The sequence below is a fragment of the Mobula birostris genome, chromosome 4 (genome assembly GCF_030028105.1).
Source record: "Mobula birostris isolate sMobBir1 chromosome 4, sMobBir1.hap1, whole genome shotgun sequence".
Lineage (NCBI taxonomy): Eukaryota > Metazoa > Chordata > Chondrichthyes > Myliobatiformes > Myliobatidae > Mobula > Mobula birostris.
Genome location: NC_092373.1, coordinates 206,220,038 through 206,239,947, shown reverse-complemented (window position 1 = coordinate 206,239,947; position 19,910 = coordinate 206,220,038). Strand labels below are relative to the sequence as shown.

The 19,910-nt window shown below is 44.3% G+C and overlaps 1 protein-coding gene across 1 annotated transcript in view; it reads right to left on the bottom strand.

Annotated features, from left to right (window-relative positions):
- LOC140196906 (retinol dehydrogenase 12-like) overlaps positions 1 to 16,011 on the bottom strand; it is a 32,065-nt gene extending 16,054 nt beyond the window's left edge. The window contains exon 1 of the mRNA XM_072256834.1: positions 15,806 to 16,011. Coding sequence (XP_072112935.1) covers positions 15,806 to 15,992 — 187 coding nt within the window. The 5' untranslated portion in view covers positions 15,993 to 16,011. The remainder of the gene's footprint in view (positions 1 to 15,805) is intronic.
- Positions 16,012 to 19,910: the final 3,899 nt, after the last annotated feature.

The window sequence follows — 19,910 nt, the reverse complement described above, 5'->3', positions numbered from 1 at the left end:
GAGATTCACATTAGACAGAAAGTGGTGTTGGATAGACTGATGGGACTGAAGGCTGATAAATCCCCAGGGCCTGATGGTCTGCACCCCAGGGTACTTAAGGAGGTGGCTCTGGAAATCGTGGACGCATTGGTAATCATTTTCCAATGTTCTATAGGTTCAGGATCAGTTCCTGAGGACTGGAGAGTGGCTAATGTTATCTCACTTTTTAAGAAAGGAGGGAGAGAGAAAACAGGGAATTATAGACCAGTTAGCCTGACATCAGTGGTGGGGAAGATGCTGGAGTCCATTATAAAGGATGAAATAGCGGTACATTTGCACAACAGTAACAGGATTGGTCTGAGTCAGCATGGATTTACGAAGGGCAAACATGCTTGACTAATCTTCTGGAATTTTTTGAGGATGTAACTATGAAAATGGACAAGGGAGAGCCAGTGGATGTAGTGTACCTGGACTTTCAGAAAGCCTTTGTTAAGGTCCCATATAGGAGATTAGTGGGCAAAATTAGAGCACATGGTATTGGGGGTAGAGTACTGACATGGATAGAAAATTGGTTGGCAGACAGGAAACAAAGAGTAGGGATTAATGGGTCCCTTTCAGAATGGCAGGCAGTGACTAGTGGGGTACTGCAAGGCTTGGTGCTGGGACCGCAGCTATTTACAATATACATGAATGATTTGGATGAAGGGATTAAAAGTAACATTAGCAAATTTGCAGATGACACAAAGCTGGGTGGCAGTGTGAAATGTGCAGAGGATGTTGAGATAATGCAGGGTGACTTGGACAGGTTGAGTGAGTGGGCAGATGTATAGCAGATGCAGTTTAATGTGGATAAATGTGAGGTTATTGACTTTGGTAGCAAGAACGGGAAGGCAGGTAACTACCTGAATGGTGTCAAATTAGGAAAAGGGGAAGTACAACGAGATCTTGGTGTCCTTGTTCATCAGTCACTGAAAGTAAGCATGCAGGTACAGCAGGCAGTGAAGGAAGCTAATGGCATGTTGGCCTTCATGACAAGGGGAGTTGAGTATAGGAGCAAAGAGGTCCTTCTGCAGTTGTACAGGGCCCTGGTGAGACCACACCTGGAGTATTGTGTACAGTTTTGGTCTGCAAATTTGAATAAGGACATTTTTTCTATTCAGGGAGTGCAGCGTAGGTTCACGAGGTTAATTCCCAGGATGGCGGGAATGTCATATGTTGAAAGATTGGAGTGACTGGGCTTGTATACGTTGGAATTTAGAAGGATGAGAGGGGATCTGGTTGAAACATATAAGATTATTAAGGGATTGGATACACTAGAGGCAGGAAACATGTTCCCAATGTTGGGGGAGTCCAGAACCAGAGGCCACAATTTGAGAATAAGGGGTAGGCCATTTAGAACGGAGTTAAGGAAAAACTTTTTCACCCAGAGAGTTGTGGATCTGCGGAATGCTCTGCCTCAGAAGGCAGTGGAGGCCAATTCTCCGGATGCTTTCAAGAAAGAGTTAGATACAGCTCTTAAGGATAGCGGAGTCAAGGGATATGGGGAAAAGGCAGGAACGGGGTACTGATTGTGAATGATCAGCCATGATCACTGTGAATGGCGGTGCTGGCTCGAAGGGCTGAATGGCCTACTCCTGCACCTATTGTCTATTGTCTATTACAATAACTCCAGCGCTATTTTCTTTTGGTCCTATATCTACCCTCAACTCTCTTTTACCCTTTATATACTTAAAAAAGCTTTTAGTATCTTCTTTGATATTAGTCGGCAGCTTCCTTCCATAATTCATCTTTGCCTTCCTAATGACCTTCTTAGTTTCCTTCTGCAAGTTTTTAAAAGCTTCCCAATCCTCTATCTTCCTTGTATGCCCTCTCTTTTGCTTTTACTTTGGCTCTGACTTCACTTGTCAGACACGATAGTGTCCTTCTTCCATTTGAAAATTTCTTCTTCTTTGGAATATATCTGTCTTGCACTTCCCTCATCTTTCGCAGAAACTCCAACCAGTGTTGCTCTGCTGTCCTTATTGCTAGTGTCCCTTTCCAGTCAACCTTGGCCAGTTGCCCTCTCATGCCATTTAATTTCCTTTATTCCATTGAAATACCGACACATTGGAATTTAGATTCTCTTTCTCAAATTTCAAAGTGAACTCGATTATATTGTGATCACTGTCCCCTAAGGGTTCCTTAACCTTATGCTCTCTTATCACCTTCAGATCATTGCACAACACCCAATCCAGCACAGCTGATCCCCTAGTGGGCTCAACAACAAGCTGTTCTAAAAAGCCATCCCTGTGTACATACATCTATTGATGCTTCTGGACACATCTTCAGCGATGTTCCTGGAATCATCGGGTGTTTCGGGTCTTTCAACATCATACAACCTCCTCCAGGTGACCCAGCCGGGGCTGATCAGACCCCAGCTTGTGTCCAGATGGCTAGCTACTTATGACTCCATGGCTCCCCTCTTTTGAGCCACAGCCATCTTGAGACCCTCTCTGCCACATCGGTGGTACTGCGGATGGCTCTCCTCTTCCTCTCTCCCTCGATGCCCAAAATGCTGAAGGCTCTAACTAAAGAACGGGCTTCGAATCCCCTACAACCAACCTCCACTGGGAGACACCTCGCTCTCCATCCAGCCTGCTGACAGTTGCTGACCAGTCCTGCGTACTTGGAGAGCTTCCTTTCAAAGGCCTCTTCCAAGCTATCTTCCCATGGGACTGTCAGCTCCAGCAGCACCACTTGCTTATTAGACTCAGACACTAGGACAATGTCTGGTCGCAGGGTGGTGGCTGCGATATGGTGGGGGAACTTCAGTTGCCCTTCGAGGTCCACCAACAGCTGCCAGTCCCTTGCAGAGATCAGAATGCCTGCAGATGTCCTTTTGGCGGGTATTGGCTGCTCCCCAGCTCTGACAAAGGCAATGGTCTGCTTGGAGGGTCGGGACTGCTTCGCCCACTCAACTCCTGCGCTGACGGCTTCAGCGATGGTCTTCAGGACCTGATCATGCCTCCACCTGTACCGTCCCTCACCAAGTGCCCTTGCACAGCCACTGAGGATGTGCTCCAGGGTTCCTCGTTTGGAGCACAGTGGGCACGCAGATGACTCTGCCTTGCCCCATGTGTGCAGGTTTGATGGGCTTGGAAGCACCCTGGATGAGAAATTGGATGCGGTGTGGTTCGGCTTCCCAAAGATCAGCCCAGGTCACTTTCCTCTCAACCGCATTCTGCCATCTTGTCCAAGCTCCCTGTTGCTTCATTCCCACCACCTTGCAGGCTCTCATCTCCTCCACTACTGCCCTCACCTCCTCCTGAACTAGACGACGCCTTTCCTTCCCTCTGGTGTCCATTTGGGGAGTTGGAAAGGATCCTAGCCCAGCTCGACCTTGTGTGACCACTCCCGACCTTGTGTGACCACTCCCGACCTCGTGTGACCACTCCCACCAGCCTCCTGTGACGCAGCCTCGCCTCTGCCTCCTGAACAGCTTTCTCTGCCCTCTACTTCCTGCCAGTACTTACTTGGATCCCTGCTCTAGCCACCTTCGTGTCACCTGAGTCCCTATACTGTAGCACTTCTCTGGCTCTTGTTGCCTTGAATTCTTCCTCCAAGGATTTGAAGGGCAGTTGCAGTTTGTTGTGGTCTCCATAGAGTGTGATGCTGCTCAGGCTCTTTGCCAGCCCCAGCCATCTCCTGAGGTGGTTGCTAACCCTCCTTTCTAAGGCTTCGACTGTCGAGATCGGAACTGCATAGACGAGGAGAGGCCACAGGATTCTGGGAGGAATCCCATGCTGATACACGCAGGCTTTAAACCTCCCAGGTAGGCCAGACTTGTCCACCGATTTCAGCCAGCCATCCAACTCGGTGCAGGTTGCCTGAATGGATGTTGTGTCCCTTAAAGAGCTGTCAAAAATTTTGCCTAAGCTCTTTACTGGCTTTTCTGTGATGGTTGGGATGGCTGTGCCTGCGATGCTGAACCAGAACTTGTTCTCCACCTTCCCTTTCCTCAGCACCATCGATCTTGATTTAGCAGGTTTGAAACGCATCCGGGCCCACTCCACCAGCTTTTCGAGCCCTTGCAGAATCCTCCGGCAGCCTGGGACTGATTCTGTGGTGATGGTGAGGTCATCCATGAATGCCCTGATAGGTGGTTGCTGTTGAGTGGAATTCATTCCGGGCCCTCTGCACTCTGGTTCAGCAGACTTAGTGAGCATGTTCATGTCTAGGGAGAACAGTGTCACTGAGATAGTGCACCCCGTGATGATGCCGATCTCCACCTTGTGCCAGGTTGATGAAGTTGCTGTAATAATCAGCGATAAGGTCTCTGATTCCGCTGGGGACGTGATATTTGGTCAGTGTGAGCTGCACCAGCTTGTGCGGAATGGAGCCATATGCATTTGCCAGGTCCAGCCACAACACTGACAGGTTGCCCTTGTTCTCTCTGGCCCCCCTAGACATTCTACAAATTCTCTCTTGAGGTCCAGTACTGGGCTGGTTTTCCCAATCCAGTTTTATGTTAAAATCCCCAACGATTATCATGACATTGCCTTTCTGACACGTCTTTTCTATCTCCAGCTGAAATTTGTAATCCACATCCCGGCTGCTGTTTGGAGGCCTGTATACAACTGCCATTAGGGTCCTTTTACCCTTGTCATTTCTTAACTCAACCCATAGAGACTCTACACCCTCCGATCCTATATCATCCCTTTCTAATGGTTTAATATTATATTTTATACACAGAGCCACACCACCCCCTCTGCCTACTAATCCAACTTTCCGATACACCGTATACCCTTGGATGTTCAGCTCCCAATGGCAGCCATCCTTTAGCCGAGTTTCAGAGATGGCCACAACTTACCAATCTGTAGCTGAATTTCAAGATCGTCCATTTTATTTAGAGACTTAGAGATGGGATTAATGAGAATTTGAGAAGTGTGGTCTGATTAGGGATAGTCAGGATGTTTTTGTGAGGGGCAGGTTCTGCCTCACAAGCCAGAATGAATTCTTTGAAGGTGTGACAGGTGCTTCTTGAAATCACTCACCAAGTATGTTTAGTTGTGTGAAAAGATACCTTCTGTGGGAATGACGTTCATGACAGTGAAATACAACAACCAACAAGCCACATTGGTAAAAGCAGGAGGGCCAGCGTTGTGGGGGCGTGATTAGCTGGGACAGTTACAATTTGCTGGACGTCTATCCGCCATTTGCATGCCATGTCCCTGGCAATGAAGTCGACTGAATGCCAATTACTAAAGGTACCTGATGATGCCAAAAATATCCCTATGCCTCTGTTTGGAACCAAGGAAGGGCCATGATCCCCCCCCCCCCCCACCCCCCCACGCAAGCAGCAACGAGCAACAATCCCCCCCTCCCCTCTCCCCTCCCAGCAAAAATAAATGAGCATCAGGACCGTCACCGAGTCCCAGCGTGTGCTAAACAATAGCAAAGACAGACCAAAGTTACTCCAAAGGCTTCGCATTTCATCCGACATCCGACAACCCACAAACCACAGGTTCTCTCTCTCCCAGCTCTTCTTTCTTAATGACTATATGCTCAAGCTTTTCAGTCCTCTGTAATCGTCCCTACAATCGCCAAAATCCTTTTCACCGGTGAATACTGAAAGCAAAGTATTCATTAAGTATCTCCGCTACCTCCTCTGGCTCCACGCACACGTTTCCTCTCTCGCTCCTGGTTGGTGCTATTCTCACTCGACTCATCCTCTTGCTCTTCACATACTTGTAGAATGCCTTGGGGTTTTCCTTAATCCTGTCCGCCAAGGCCTTCTCATGGCCCCTTCTGGCTCTCCTAATTTCCTTCTTAAGCTCCTTCCTGGCAACCTTGTATTTTCTGGAGCTCTACAGTACCGAGTTTCTTGAACCTTTCACAAGCTTTTCTTTTCTTCTTAACTGGATTTACTACATACTTTGTGCACCATGGCTCTTTAACCCTACCATCCTTTCCCTGTCTCAATGGAATACTGATGTAGAACTCCATACAAATGTTCCCTGAACATTTGCCACATTTCTGCTGTGCATTTCCCTGAGAACATCTGCTCCCAATCTCTGTTCCCAAGTTTCTGCCTAATAGCATCATATTTCCCCCTACCCCAATTAAATGTTTTCCCAAATTGTCTGCTCCTATCCCCCTCCAGCGCTAAGGTAGAGGAGATAGAGTTGTGATCACTACCGGCAAAGTGTTCTCCCACGGAGAGATCCAACACCCGACCACGTTCATTTCCCAATACTGGATTAAGTACAGCCTCTCCTCTAGCTGGCTTATCTACATATTGTGTCAGGAAACCTTCCTGAACACACCTAACAAAGTCCACCTCATCCAAACCCCTTGCTCTGAGGAGATAGAAACATAGAAAACTTACAGCACAATACAGGCCCTTCGGCCCACAATACTGCATTGAACATGTCCCTACCTTAGAAATTACCAGGGTTACCCATAGCTCCCTATTATTCTAAGCTCCATGTACCCATTCAAAAGTCTCTTGAAAGACCCTATCGGGGGGCGTCACGTGATGACGTGGGATTGAGACGTGTAAATCCAGCTCTCCCGCAACAAATCAGTAAAGTACTGTTTAAACAAAACAAAGTTAGTAAATATTTTCTGAAAACTATTTATAAACTTTGTAAGACTACTTTACGATATGCCTCCTAAACCGCAACAAAAGAAGTCTGCTGTTGCGAAGCAGCCGCGAGACGGGAAGAAAAAAGGGCCTACTGCAACGATGGAGCCTCGGACTCAGGTTGGATCTCCTTCGGTAGAACAGGAAGGAATGGCGGTGGTAACGGCTTCTTCGAAGAAGACACCGGAAATGCGCATGCGCAAATCGACACACGCAAACTACAAGAACCGACAGCCACTGCAATTGAAAACGACTCAGAGTCAGAATTGGATTCTGCAGAGAACACAGATGAAGAAGAGGAGGAAGAATTGGAAGCGATTGGAAGTAAAGGAGATGATAGAGACATGAGAGAGGCTATATTGCAATTAACAGCTGAATTAAGAAAAGTAAGAGAAGAGCTTAGAGATACGAAGATGTGCTATGATAAAGTTATGGCAAGACAGGACAAAATGGATAAGAAGCTTCAGAAGATGGAAAGAGCAATGGGGCATATGAATGATAGAGTGGAAAAAACAGAAAATGATCTGCTTGTCTGGAATTCGGAAAGGAACTGACTCTTGGAGAAAGTGGACATGTTGGAAAATTTTAGTAGACGTAATAATATTAAAATTGTTGGTCTTAAAGAAGGTACGGAGGGAGATAAACCAATAGAATTTTTTCAAAGATGGATCCCGGATGTTTTGCAAATGGAAGAGGAGGTTCGACCAATTGAAATTGAGCGGGCACATAGAGCTTTAAGACCAAAACCAAAAGATGACCAATATCCACGATCGATTTTAATAAAATTCTTAAGATTTCAAGACAAGGAAAGGATTCTACAGGCAGCTGCTCGAGCTGCCAAAGACAGAAAAGGGCCATTGATAATTAAAGGGAACAAAGTTTTTTTCTACCCTGATATAAGTTATGAACTTTTGAAGAGAAGGAAGAAATTTAATCCAGTGAAAAAAACCCTATGGGATCATGGTTATCAATTTACATTGCGTTATCCTGCAACCTTGAAGATTTTTTTGCCTGGTGGAGAAAAAAGATTTTTTGATGACTACCAGAAAGCAGAACAGTTTGTGCGAGATTCTCTGAATATTCACCAGATACAAGAACAAACCCAGGACAGCGAGATAGATTGAAGATGAAGATTGGGTTAAAGAATGGACTTGTTGGATTTTTGAAGCTGGATGAATGTATAAATATATTATTAATTATATGACGGAGGTAAGAAAGGTTAAAACTGGAGGAATATTAGTTGGGAATAGTAATACTAATTTTGTCTATATATATATATATATATAATGTTTTTTTTTGTTGCGGGGAGCTGGAAGAAGCACTGATAGATTGCTACGCTAACCATGTGTGCAAGCGTGGCTTTTGCCACGACCCGTAAAACGGAGGGGGGTAGTGTTGTGTATCCTTTCATTCACAACATTAGTGGGGGGGTATTTTGTTTTTTCTTTTTTTGTATTTTTTCTATCTTCCTTTTTCTTTCTGCCTGGAAGGTTGGGAGGGCGACACATAGCAACATGGTGAAGTTTAAAGAGATTCCCCAAGGAACTATGAGAGTTGAGAAGATAAATAATGTTTTAGATTGGAGTAACTTTGTTAAGAATAATGACTAATTTATTGAATTTTTTGAGTTTTAATGTTAACGGGCTTAATGGACCAGTGAAAAGAAAAAAGAATCTTAACACATATTAAAAAAATGAAGATAGATTTAACTTTTTTACAGGAAACGCACCTAACGGAAACAGAACATCAGAAACTAAAGAGAGATTGGGTGGATAGTGTTGTTGCGGCTTCATTTAATTCAAAAGCGAGGGGAGTAGCAATTTTGATCAATAAAACGTTACCAATTAGAATACAAAATGTAATAACTGATTCTGCAGGGAGATATGTGATTATACATTGTCAACTTTTTTCTGAACTATGAACTTTTATGAATATTTATGCACCAAACGAAAATGATACAAAATTCTTACAAGAAGCTTTTCTGAATTTGGTGGATGCGCATGAAAAAATATTAATTGGAGGAGACTTTAATTTTTGCTTAGACTCAGTCTTAGATAGATCAACCAAGGCTGTTATAAAATCGAAGGTAGTAAATTTAACTTGATCATTGATGAAGGATTTAAATTAGTTTGATATATGGAGAAGAATCAATCCTAAAGAAAGAGACTATTCGTTCTACTCCCATAGACATAAAACTTTCTCAAGGATAGATTTGTTTCTATTATCAATGCATATTCAACACAGAGTAAAAAATATGGAATATAAAGCAAGAATATTATCAGATCATTCCCCTTTATTGATGACAATAATAATGGCTGATAAGGAAGAAGTGGCTTATAGATGGAGATTTAATTCAACATTATTAAAACGTCAAGATTTTTGTGATTTTATGAAAAAGCAGATTCAATTTTTTTTGGATACAAATTTTCATTCAGTGGATGATAAATTTATATTATGGGATGCGATGAAAGCATATCTTAGGGGCCAGATAATAAGTTATACGTCTAAAATTAAGAAAGAATATATGGCAGAACTAGATCAATTGGAAAAAGAGATTACAAAAATAGAAAAGGAATCTCAAAGATATATGTCAGAAGAAAAAAACGAAAACAACTTGTCAATAAGAAGTTACAATATAATACGCTTCAGACATATAGAACGGAAAAAGCAATTGTAAGAACTAAACAAAGATATTATGAGTTAGGTGAGAGAGCACATAAAATTCTTGCCTGGCAGTTGAAAACAGAACAAGCTTCCAAAACAATAAATGCGATTAGAACAAGGGCAAATAAAATATCTTATAAACCTCTTGAAATAAATGAAACCTTTAAAAATTTCTATTCTGAATTTTATCAATCAGAATCCCAAAATGATGTTAATGAGATAGAAAGGTTTTTATCACAAGTTTCTCTTCCAAAATTGAATTTGGAAGAACATAGATATGCCTTTTACATTAAAAGAAGTTGAAGAAGCTTTAGGATCACTCCAAAGTAATAAATCTCCAGGAGAAGATGGTTTTCCACCTGAATTTTATAAAAAATTTAAAGATTTATTATTTCCTCTTTTTATGGAACTAATACATCAAGAAGAAAAAATACATAAACTTCCAGAATCTTTTTCAACAGCGATTGTAATAGTATTGCCAAAAAAGGACAGAGATCCTATGAAACCAGCATCATACAGGCCTATTTCTTTATTGAATACGGATTATAAAATAATAGCAAAAATTTTATCGAATAGATTATCTAAATATTTACCAAAATTAATACATATGGATCAAACAGGATTTATTAAAAATAGACAATTGGCAGATAATGTAACCCGGCTACTCAGTATAATTCATTTGGCACAAAAAAGGGATGAGAAGAGTATAGTAGTAGCTTTGGGTGCAGAAAAAGCATTTGATAGATTAGAATGGGATTTTTTATTTAAAGTACTAGAAAATATGGGTTAGGAACATCTTTTATAAATTGGATTAAAACTTTAAATTCTAACCCTAAAGCTAAAGTAGTGACAAACTCTCAAATTTCAACACCATTCCAGTTAAAAAGGTCAACTAGACAAGGTTGTCCACTATCACCTGCTGTATTTGTATTGGCGATAGAGCCGTTAGCAGAACTAATCAGAATTGATCCAGATATTATGGATTTTAGAGTTAATCAGGAGGAATATAAAATTAATCTTTTTGCCGATGATGTTTTGATCTATTTAACAAACCCACAACATTCGTTACATAAATTATCTTTTAGATTGGATGAATATGGGAAGGTATCAGGTTACAAAATAAATTGGGATAAAAGTGAAATTTTACCTCTTACTAAAGGAGACGATAGTCAATGTCGATTAGTAACCCAATTTAGATGGCCGGTAAATGGTATAAAGTATGTAGGTATAAGACTTGATAATGATGTAAAGAATTTATATAAATTTAATTATTTACCACTATTGAAAAAAATTCAAGAAGATCTTGACAAATGGATGATATTACCAATAACATTAGTAGGTAGAGTCAATGTTGTAAAAATGAATATATTTCCAAGATTACAGTATTTGTTTCAAACATTACCAATACAATTGCCACAGAAATTTTTTCAAGTGTTAAATAAATGTGTGAGAAAATTTCTTTGGAAAGGTAAAATGTCAAGAATATCATTGGAAAAATTGACATGTAAATTTGGGTTAGGAGGGTTACAACTTCCAAACTTTAAAAACTATTATAAAGCAAATCAACTTAGATTTATTGCATCTTTCTTCGATGATTGAAAACCAGCATGGATTAAAATAGAACTAGACAAGATAGGAGAAAATAGACCTGAAGATTTTATATATAAATGGGAATCTAAATTGATACGGGAAAAGAAAGAATCTCCTATATTAACACATTTGATTGATCTATGAAATAAGATAAATGTTGATAATGAAACAGAGAAATCTCTATTAGCAAGGAGACCTTTGTTCCAAAACAGACTTATTCCTTTTACAATGGACAATCAACTTTTATATAATTGGTACCAAAAAGGGATTAAATTTATAGGAGATTGTTTTGAATGAGGTATATTGATGTCATTTGAACAATTAAAGGATAAATATAAAATAATCTAATAATACTTTCTTTTGTTACTTTCAATTAAGGGCTTACTTAAAAGGTAAGCTGGGTCAAACAATGTTTTTGCCAAAACCTAATGAAACTGAAATTTTAATTCAAAAAGGGAAAATTAAAAAATTTATTTCTTGTATGTATAATTTGATTCAAGAACAGACAATTAAACGAGGAACCTATAAGTCAAAGCAAAAATGGGAAACAGATTTGAATATTAATATTGATGAAACAAATTGGTCAAGACTTTGTCTTGACAGTATGACAAATACAATAAATGTTCGACTTAGATTAGTACAATATAATTTTTTACACCAATTATATATCACACCACAAAAAATAAATAGATTAAATTCAAATCTATCTGATAAATGTTTTCGGTGTAATCAAGAAATTGGTACTTTTTTACATTCTACTTGGTCTTGTTTTAAAATTCAACCCTTTTGGATAAATTTAAGAATCTTATTGGAACAAATTACTGGAACTCAACTTCCACATAACCCTGTATTATTTCTATTAGGTGATATTGAAGGGATAAAACCGAAACTTAAATTGAATGAATATCAGAAAGAATTTATAAAAATTGCATTGGCAGTAGCTAAGAAGACTATAGCAGTTACTTGGATATCTGATTCGTATTTAAGTATGGATCGTTGGAATAATGAAATGGCTAGTTCTATTCCACTCGAAAAAATTACTTATAATTTAAGAGATAAATATGTAACATTTTTGAATATTTGGCGCCCTTATTTACAAAAGATAGGATGGCATATTTAAGTCCTTCGATAAAGACTTTGGTCACTTGGGGAAAGTAACGAATAATTATACCAAATTTATTTTGAAGCCCATGGAGCATGTGGAAACCTTCCAACACTTAGGCGGTTCTTTTCTTTTTTTTTCTCTTTCTTTCTTTTTAGGTAGGACTATATATGGGGGGGGGAGGGTAGATTCTATTTTTTCATGTATTCTTTTTGAAAATTCAATAAAAATTATATTAAAAAAAAAGGAAGACCCTATCGTATCCGCCTGCACGACCATTGCCGGCAGCCCATTCCACACACTCACCACTCTCTGCGTAAAAAACTTACCCCTGACTTCTCCTCTGTACCTACTCCCCAGCGCCTTAAACCTGTGTCCTCTTGTGGCAACCATTTCAGCCCTGGGAAAAAGTCTCTGACTATCCACAGGATCAATACCTCTCATCATCTTATACACCTCTATCAGGTCACCCCTCTTCCTCAGTCACTCCAAGGAGAAAAGGCCGAGTTCACTCAACCTGTTTTCATAAGGCATGCTCCCCAATCCAGGCAACATCCTTGTAAATCTCCTCTGCACCCTTTCTATAGTTTCCACATCCTTCCTGTAGTGAGGCAACCAGAACTGAGCACAGTACTCCAAGTGGGGTCTGACCAGGGTCCTATATAGCTGCAACATTACCTGTTGGCTCCTAAATTCAACTTCATGATTGATGAAGGCCAATACACCGTACGCCTTCTTAACCACAACGTCAACCTGCGCATCTGCTTTGAGCGTCCTATGGACTCAGACTCCAAGATCCCTCTGATCCTCCAGACTGCCGAGAGTCTTACCATTAATACTATATTCTGCCATTGTACTTGACCTACCAAAATGAACCACTTCACACTTATTTGGGTTGAACTCCATCTGCCACTTCTCAGCCCAGTTTTGCATCCTATCGATGTCCTGCTGTAACGTCTGACAGCTCTCCACGCTATCCACAACACCTCCAACCTCTGTGTTATACACCTCCAACCTTTGCGTCATATGTCAATATTTGTCAGACAATATTTGGAAAGTTAAAATCAATCATCAGAACAACCCTATTATTATTGAACTATTCCAGAATCTGCCTCCCTATCTGCTTCTCAATGTCTCTGCTACTATTAGGGGGTCTATAAAAACTCCCAGTGGAGTTGTTGCCCCCTTCCTGTTTCTAACTTCCACCCAGAATGACTCAGTAGACAATCCCTCCATGACTTCCTCCTTTTCTGCAGCCGTGACACTATCTCTGATTAACAATGCCACTCTCCCACCTCTTTTGTCTGTTCTTTTTGAAACATCTAAAGCCTGGAACACTCAGCAGCCATTCCTGCTTCTGAGACATCCAAGTCTCTGTAATGGCCACAATATCATAGTTCCACATATTGATTCACGCTCTAGTTTAATCTGCCTTGTTTATGATACTCCTTGCATTAAAATAGACACATCTCAAACCATCAGGCTGAGTGCATCTTTGCTCTAACCACTGCCTGTCCTTTCTCACAAACTCCCTACGAGCTGTCTCTACCTGTGAACCAACTGGCCCATTCTCTGCTTTTTCACTATGGTTCCCACGCCCCCGCATATATAATTCAAACCCTCCCCAGTAGCATTAGCAAACCTCCCTCCCAGGATATTGGTTCCCCTCCAGTTCAGGTGCAACTCATTCCACTTGTACAGGTCACCCCTTCCCAGAAAAGGTTCACTTATCCAGGAACTTGAAATCCTGCCCCCTGCACCGTCTGCTCAGCCACTCATTCAGCTGCTCTATCTTCCTGTTCCGACCTTCACCAGCTCGTGGCACTGGGAGTAATCGGAGATGACCACCTTGGAGATCCTGCTCTCTAGCCTCCTTCCCAACTCCCTCAACTTCCTGCACTGGACCTCTACCCCTCTCCTGCCTGTGTCATTGGTACCAACATGTACCATGACCTCTGGTGAGTGCGGGGGATAGAGCGAGGGGGGGTTGAGTGCGGGGGAGAGAGCGAGGGGGGTTGAGTGCGGGGCAGAGAGCGAGGGGGGGTCAAGTGTGGTGGAGAGAGCAATGGGGGGTCGAGTGTGGGGGAGAGTGCGAGGGGGGTTGAGTGTGGGGGAGAAAGCGAGGGTGGTTGAGTGTGGGGGAGAGAGCGAGGGGGATTGAGTGTGGGGGAGAGAGCAAGGGGGGTTGAGTGTGGGGGAGAGAGCGCGGGAGTGTTGAGTGTGGGGGAGAGAGTGAGGGGTTTTGAGTGTGGGGGAGAGAGCGGGAGGGGGTTGAGTGCGGGGGAGAGAGCGAGGGGGGTTGAGTGCGGGGGAGAGAGTGAGGGGGGGTCGAGTGCAGGGGAGAGAGCGAGGGGGGGTTGAGTGTGGGGCAGAGAGCGAGGGGGGGTCAAGTGTGGTGGAGAGAGCAATGGGGGGTCGAGTGTGGGGGAGACTGCGAGGGGGGTTGAGTGTGGGGGAGAGAGCGAGGGGGGTTGAGTGTGCGGGAGAGAGCGAGGAGGATTGAGTGTGGGGGAGAGAGCAAGGGGGGTTGAGTGTGGGGGAGAGAGCGCGGGAGTGTTGAGTGTGGGGGAGAGAGTGAGGGGTTTTGAGTGTGGGGGAGAGAGCGGGAGGGGGTTGAGTGTGGGGGAGAGAGTGAGGGGGGTTGAGTGTGGGGGAGAGAGCGAGGGAGGTTGAGTGTGGGGGAGAGAGTGAGGGGGGGTCGAGTGCAGGGGAGAGAGCGAGGGGGGGTTGAGTGTGGCGGAGAGAGCGAGGGGGTGTTGAGTGTGGGGGAGAGAGCGAGGAGGGGTTTGAGTGTGGGGTGAGAGCGAGGGGCTGTTGAGTGTGGGGGAGAGAGCAAGGGTGGTTTGAGTGTGGGGGAGAGAGCGAGGAGGGGTTTGAGTGTGGGGTGAGAGCGAGGGGGTGTTGAGTGTGGGGGAGAGAGCGAGGGTGGTTTGAGTGTGGGGGAGAGAGCGAGGGGGGGTTGAGTGTGGGGAAGAGAACGAGGGAGGGTTGAGTGTGGGGGAGAGAATAAGGGCAGAGCAGGAGGGGTTGAGTGTGGGTGGGGGAGGAAGGGAGGGTTTCAGTGTGGGGATGGGTGTGTGGGTGGGGGAGGGAGGGAGGGTTTCAGTGTGGGGATGGTTGGGTGGTAGAGGGAGGGTGAGGGGTTGAGTGTGGGGGTGAGAATAAGGGGGAGAGCATAAGGGGATAGCGGGAGAGGTTGAGTGTGGGTGGGGAGAGAGACGGATGAGTGTGGGGATGGGTGTGTGGGTGGGGGAGGGAGGGAGGGTTTGAGTGTGGGTGGGGGAGGGTGGGAAGTTTGAGTGTGGGTGAGGGAGGGAGGGTTGAGTGTGGGTGGGGGAGGGAGGGAGGGGTTGAGTGTGGATTGGGGAGGGAGGGAGGGTTTAAGTGTGGGTGAGCGAGGGAGGGTTGAGTGTGGGTGGGGGAGAGCGGGAGGGGTTGAGTGTGGGGATGGGTGTGTGGGTGGGGGAGGGAGGGTGAGGGGTATCTGTGCAGAAGGGTCAGTGAGAGGGCTCAGGTGGGTGGAGAGAGCGAGAATGGGTTGTATGGGAGAAGGAAGAGGATTTGGGGTTGAGAATTAGAGCTGCATCCTAACTCACTGGCCTCTCCCTGGGATCTCTATTTCTCTACCGGGATTCCCAATTTGGAGAATTCTGCAGTAGACTTCGGGAAGCATTTGACCATCAGCAAAATGTTCCAAGTCCCGGATCCTCAGCCCTCGGGGTGCGGGACGGAATCTCCCCTCAGCCCCTGTACCAACCCCTGCACAGAACCCCGAGCTTCGAAAGGATCGGCAGCCTCCGCTCCGGTCCGACACGGGATTTGGAGCAGCGCTACAGCTTCGTTACCTGTGTTGGATCCGGTGACGATGGCCGTCTTGCCGTTGAGATCCAGGGGGCAATCCCTGGGTCTCCAGCAGCCCTTCCTCTGTAACCGGACCACCAAGTATAGGAGGATGGAAGCCATGAACCAGAGAGGATGGGAGGTGAGAGAGGAGAGGACGGAGATAATGGAACTGAGCTGTACGCGATCCATGTTCCGTGCGTACTGTGACGGGACGTTTCTCAGAATACGCGCTCAGCTCAGAGAACAACGTCCCACCGTTAAAGGGACTTTGACAACACACGCTCCGAGGTCGGGACGGATGTGGTGTTTGGCCAGAGGACCTTATGACACACGTTTGTACCCAGAGAAACACACGGAAATATTCAAACTTCAAAATAAATTTACTATCAATCTACATATGATCCATTTTCCTGCGGGCATTCACAGAATCAATGAAAAACAAAGACAGTGTGAGAAAGTCAGTACATTCTGCAAATACACACAGAAAAACAACAAATTGATAATGACACTAATCGATAAATAATGTTGAGAACACGACTGGTGTCCTGAGCCGCATACAGTCGTTTTCAATGCAGGAAATATCGTAGGAGGTCAGGTGAGCTGAAGGCATGGATCAACACCTGGGACTCAGACATTGTAGCCATTGGTGAGACCTGGTTGCAGGAGGGGGCAGGACTGGCAGCTCAACATTCCGGGGTTCTGTTGTATTAATTGTGACAGGGTGGGATGGATTAAAGGAGGAGGGGTGGTGTTCCTCGTCAGAGATAATATCAGTTCAGTGCTCGGTCAGGACAAAGTGGATAACTGGTCTGATGAGGCATGGGGCAACAAGGCCCTTCCCTAGTTGCCTCATGTGGCGATGAGCTGCCTTCTTGATCTGCTGCAGTCCCCGAGGTGTGGGGACACCCACAGTGCTGTTAGGGAGGGGATTCCATGATTTTGACCCAGTGACAATGAGGGAAAGTGATATGTTTCCAGGTCAGGATGGTGAGTGATTTGGAGGGGGATTTCCAAGTGGTGGTGTTCCCAGGTATCTGCTGCTCTTGTTCTTCCAGACGGTAGCAGTTGTGGGTCTGGAAGATACTTCCTTAGGAACTGTGGTGTGTTGCTGCAGAGCATCTTGTAGATAGTACACACTGGAACTGTTCGTCGATGGTGGAGGGACTGGATGCTTTGGGAAGGGGTACCAATCAAGTGGGCTGCCTTGTACTGGATGGTGTCAAGCTTTTTGAGTGTTGATGGAGCTGCACTCACCCAGGCGAGTGGTGAGTATTCCTGACCTGAGTGGACAGGCTTTGGGGAATCAGAAGGTGAGTTACACTCCGCAGGGTTCCTAGCCTTTGACCTGCTCTGGTAGCCACGGTGTCGAAATGGCGAGAGCAGTTCAGTTTCCTGTTGAAGGTAACCCCAGGATGTTGATAGTAGGGGATTCAGTGATGGTGGTGCCACTGAATGTTAAGGGACGATGGTTAGAGCCTCTCTTGTTGGAGATGGTCATTGCCTGGCACTTGCGTGGCTTGAATGTTACTTGCCACTTGTCAGCCCAAACCTGGAGATTGTCCAGGTCCTGCTGCATTTGGGTATGAACCGCTTCACTATCTGAGGAGTCACGGATGGTGCAGAACGTTGTGCTGTCATCTGCGAACGTCTCCACTTCTGACCTTATGACAGAAGGAAGGTCACTGCTGAAGCAGATGAAGATGGTTGTTCCTCAGACACTTGCCTGAGGAACTCCCGCAGTGATGTCCTGAGGATGAGATGATTGTCCTCCAACCACCACAACCGTCTTCCTTTGTGTCAGGTATGATTCCAACCAGTGGAGGGTTTTCCCCCTAATTCCCATTAGCTCCATTTCAGCTCAGCAACCTTGATGCCACACTCAGAAAGCTATGACCACATTAACATACCAGCAGCAGTCCGACAGAATTAGAGGAAGAAATTTGAAAAGGAGATCGCAGACTGTTGCAATGAATGTAAGGTTGCTATAGTAGGTGATTTTAACTTTCCACATTTTGACTGGACTCTCATACTGTCAAATGACTAGATGGGACAGAGTTTGTCAAATGTGCTCATGAAAGTTTCTTTCATCAATGCGTAGAAGTCCCAGTGAGAGAGCAGGCTACACATTAGACCATAAGTTATAGGAGCAGAAGTAGGCCATTTGGCCCATTGAGTCTGCTCCCCCGTTCAGTCATGGGCTGATTCAATTCTTCCAGTCATCCCTAACCCCGTCCCTACTCCTCATACCTTTTGATGCCCTGGCTAATCAAGAACCGAACTATCTCTACCTTAAATGCACCCAATGACTTGGCCTCCACAGCTGCTCATGGCAACAAATTCCAGAGATTTACCACCCTCTGACTAAAGTAATTTCTCCGCATCTCTGTTCTAGATGGACGTCCTTTCATCCTGAAGTCATCCCCTCGTGTCCTCAACTCCTTTACCATGGGAAATAACCCCCCCCCCCATTCTCCTGAACTCCAGGGAATACAGCCCAAGAGCTGCCAGACACTCCTCATATGGTAACCCTTTCATTCCTGGAATCATTCTCATGAATCTTCTTTGAACCCTCTCCAGTGTCAGTATATCCTTTCTAAAATATGGAGCCCAAAACTGCACACAATATTCCAAGTGTGGTCTCTCGAGTTCCTGATAGAGCCTCAACTTCACATCCCTGCTCTTATATTCTATACCTCTAGAAATGAATGCCAACATTGCATTCGCCTTCTTCATCGCTGACTCAACTGGGAGGTTAACCTTTAGGGTATCCTGCACAAGGACTCCCAAGTTCCTTTGCATCTCTACATTTTGAATTTCCTTCCCATCTAAATAATAGTCTGCTTATTTATTTCTCCCACCAAAGTGCATGATCATGCACTTTCCAACATTGTATTTCATTTGCCACTTCTTCATCCATTCCCCTAAACTATCTAAGTCTCTCTGCAGGCTCTCCATTTTCTCAACACTACCCACTCCTCCATCTATCTTTGTATCATGAGCAAATTTAGCTACAAATCCATTAATCCTGTAGTCCAAATCATTGACATACATTGTAAAAAGCAACAGACCCAACACTGACCCCTGTGGAACTCTACTGGTAACTGGCAGCCAGCCAGAATAAGATCTCTTTATTCTCACTCTCTGTTTTCTGCTGATTAGCCAATGCGCCACCCATGCTAGTAACTTCCCTGTAATTCCACGGGCACTTATCTTGCTAAGGCTGACAAGGGAAATTAGGGATAGTATCAATTCCAGAGAAGAAACATACAAATTAGCCAGAAAAAGCGGCACACCTCAGGACTGGGAGAAATTCAGAGTCCAGCAGAGGAGGACAAAGGGCTTAATTAGGAAAGGGAAAAAAAAATTATGAGAGGAAGCTGGCAGGGAACATAAAAACTGACTGTAAAATCTTTTATAGATATGTGAAAAGAAAAAGATTGGTTAAGACAAATGTAGGTCTCTCACAGTCGGAAACAGGTGAATTGATCATGGGGAACAAGGACATGGCAGACCAGTTGAATAACTACTTTGGTTCTGTCTTCACTAAAGAGGACATAAATAATCTTCCGGAAATAGTAGGGGACCGAGGGTCTAGTGAGATGGAAGAACTGAGGGAAATACGTGTTCGTAGGGAAGTGGTGTTAGGTAAATTGAAGGGATTGAAGGCAGATAAATCCCCTGGGCCAGATGGTCTGCATCCCAGAGTGCTTAAGGAAGTAGCCCAAGAAATAGTGGATGCATTAGTGATAATTTTTCAAAACTCTTTAGATTCTGGACTAGTTCCTGAGGATTGGAGGGTGGCTAATGTAACCCTACTTTTTAAAAAAGGAGGGAGAGAGAAACCAGGGAATTATAGATCGGTTAGCCTGACACCAGTGGTGTGGAAAATGCTAGAGTCAGTTATCAAAGATGTGATAACAGCACATTTGGAAAGCGGTGAAATCATCAGACAAAGTCAGCATGGATTTGTAAAAGGAAAATCATGTCTGACGAATCTCATAGAATTTTTTGAGGATGTAACTAGTAGAGTGGATAGGGGAGAACCAGTGGATGTGGTATATTTGGATTTTCAAAAGGCTTTGGATAAGGTCCCACACAGGAGATTAG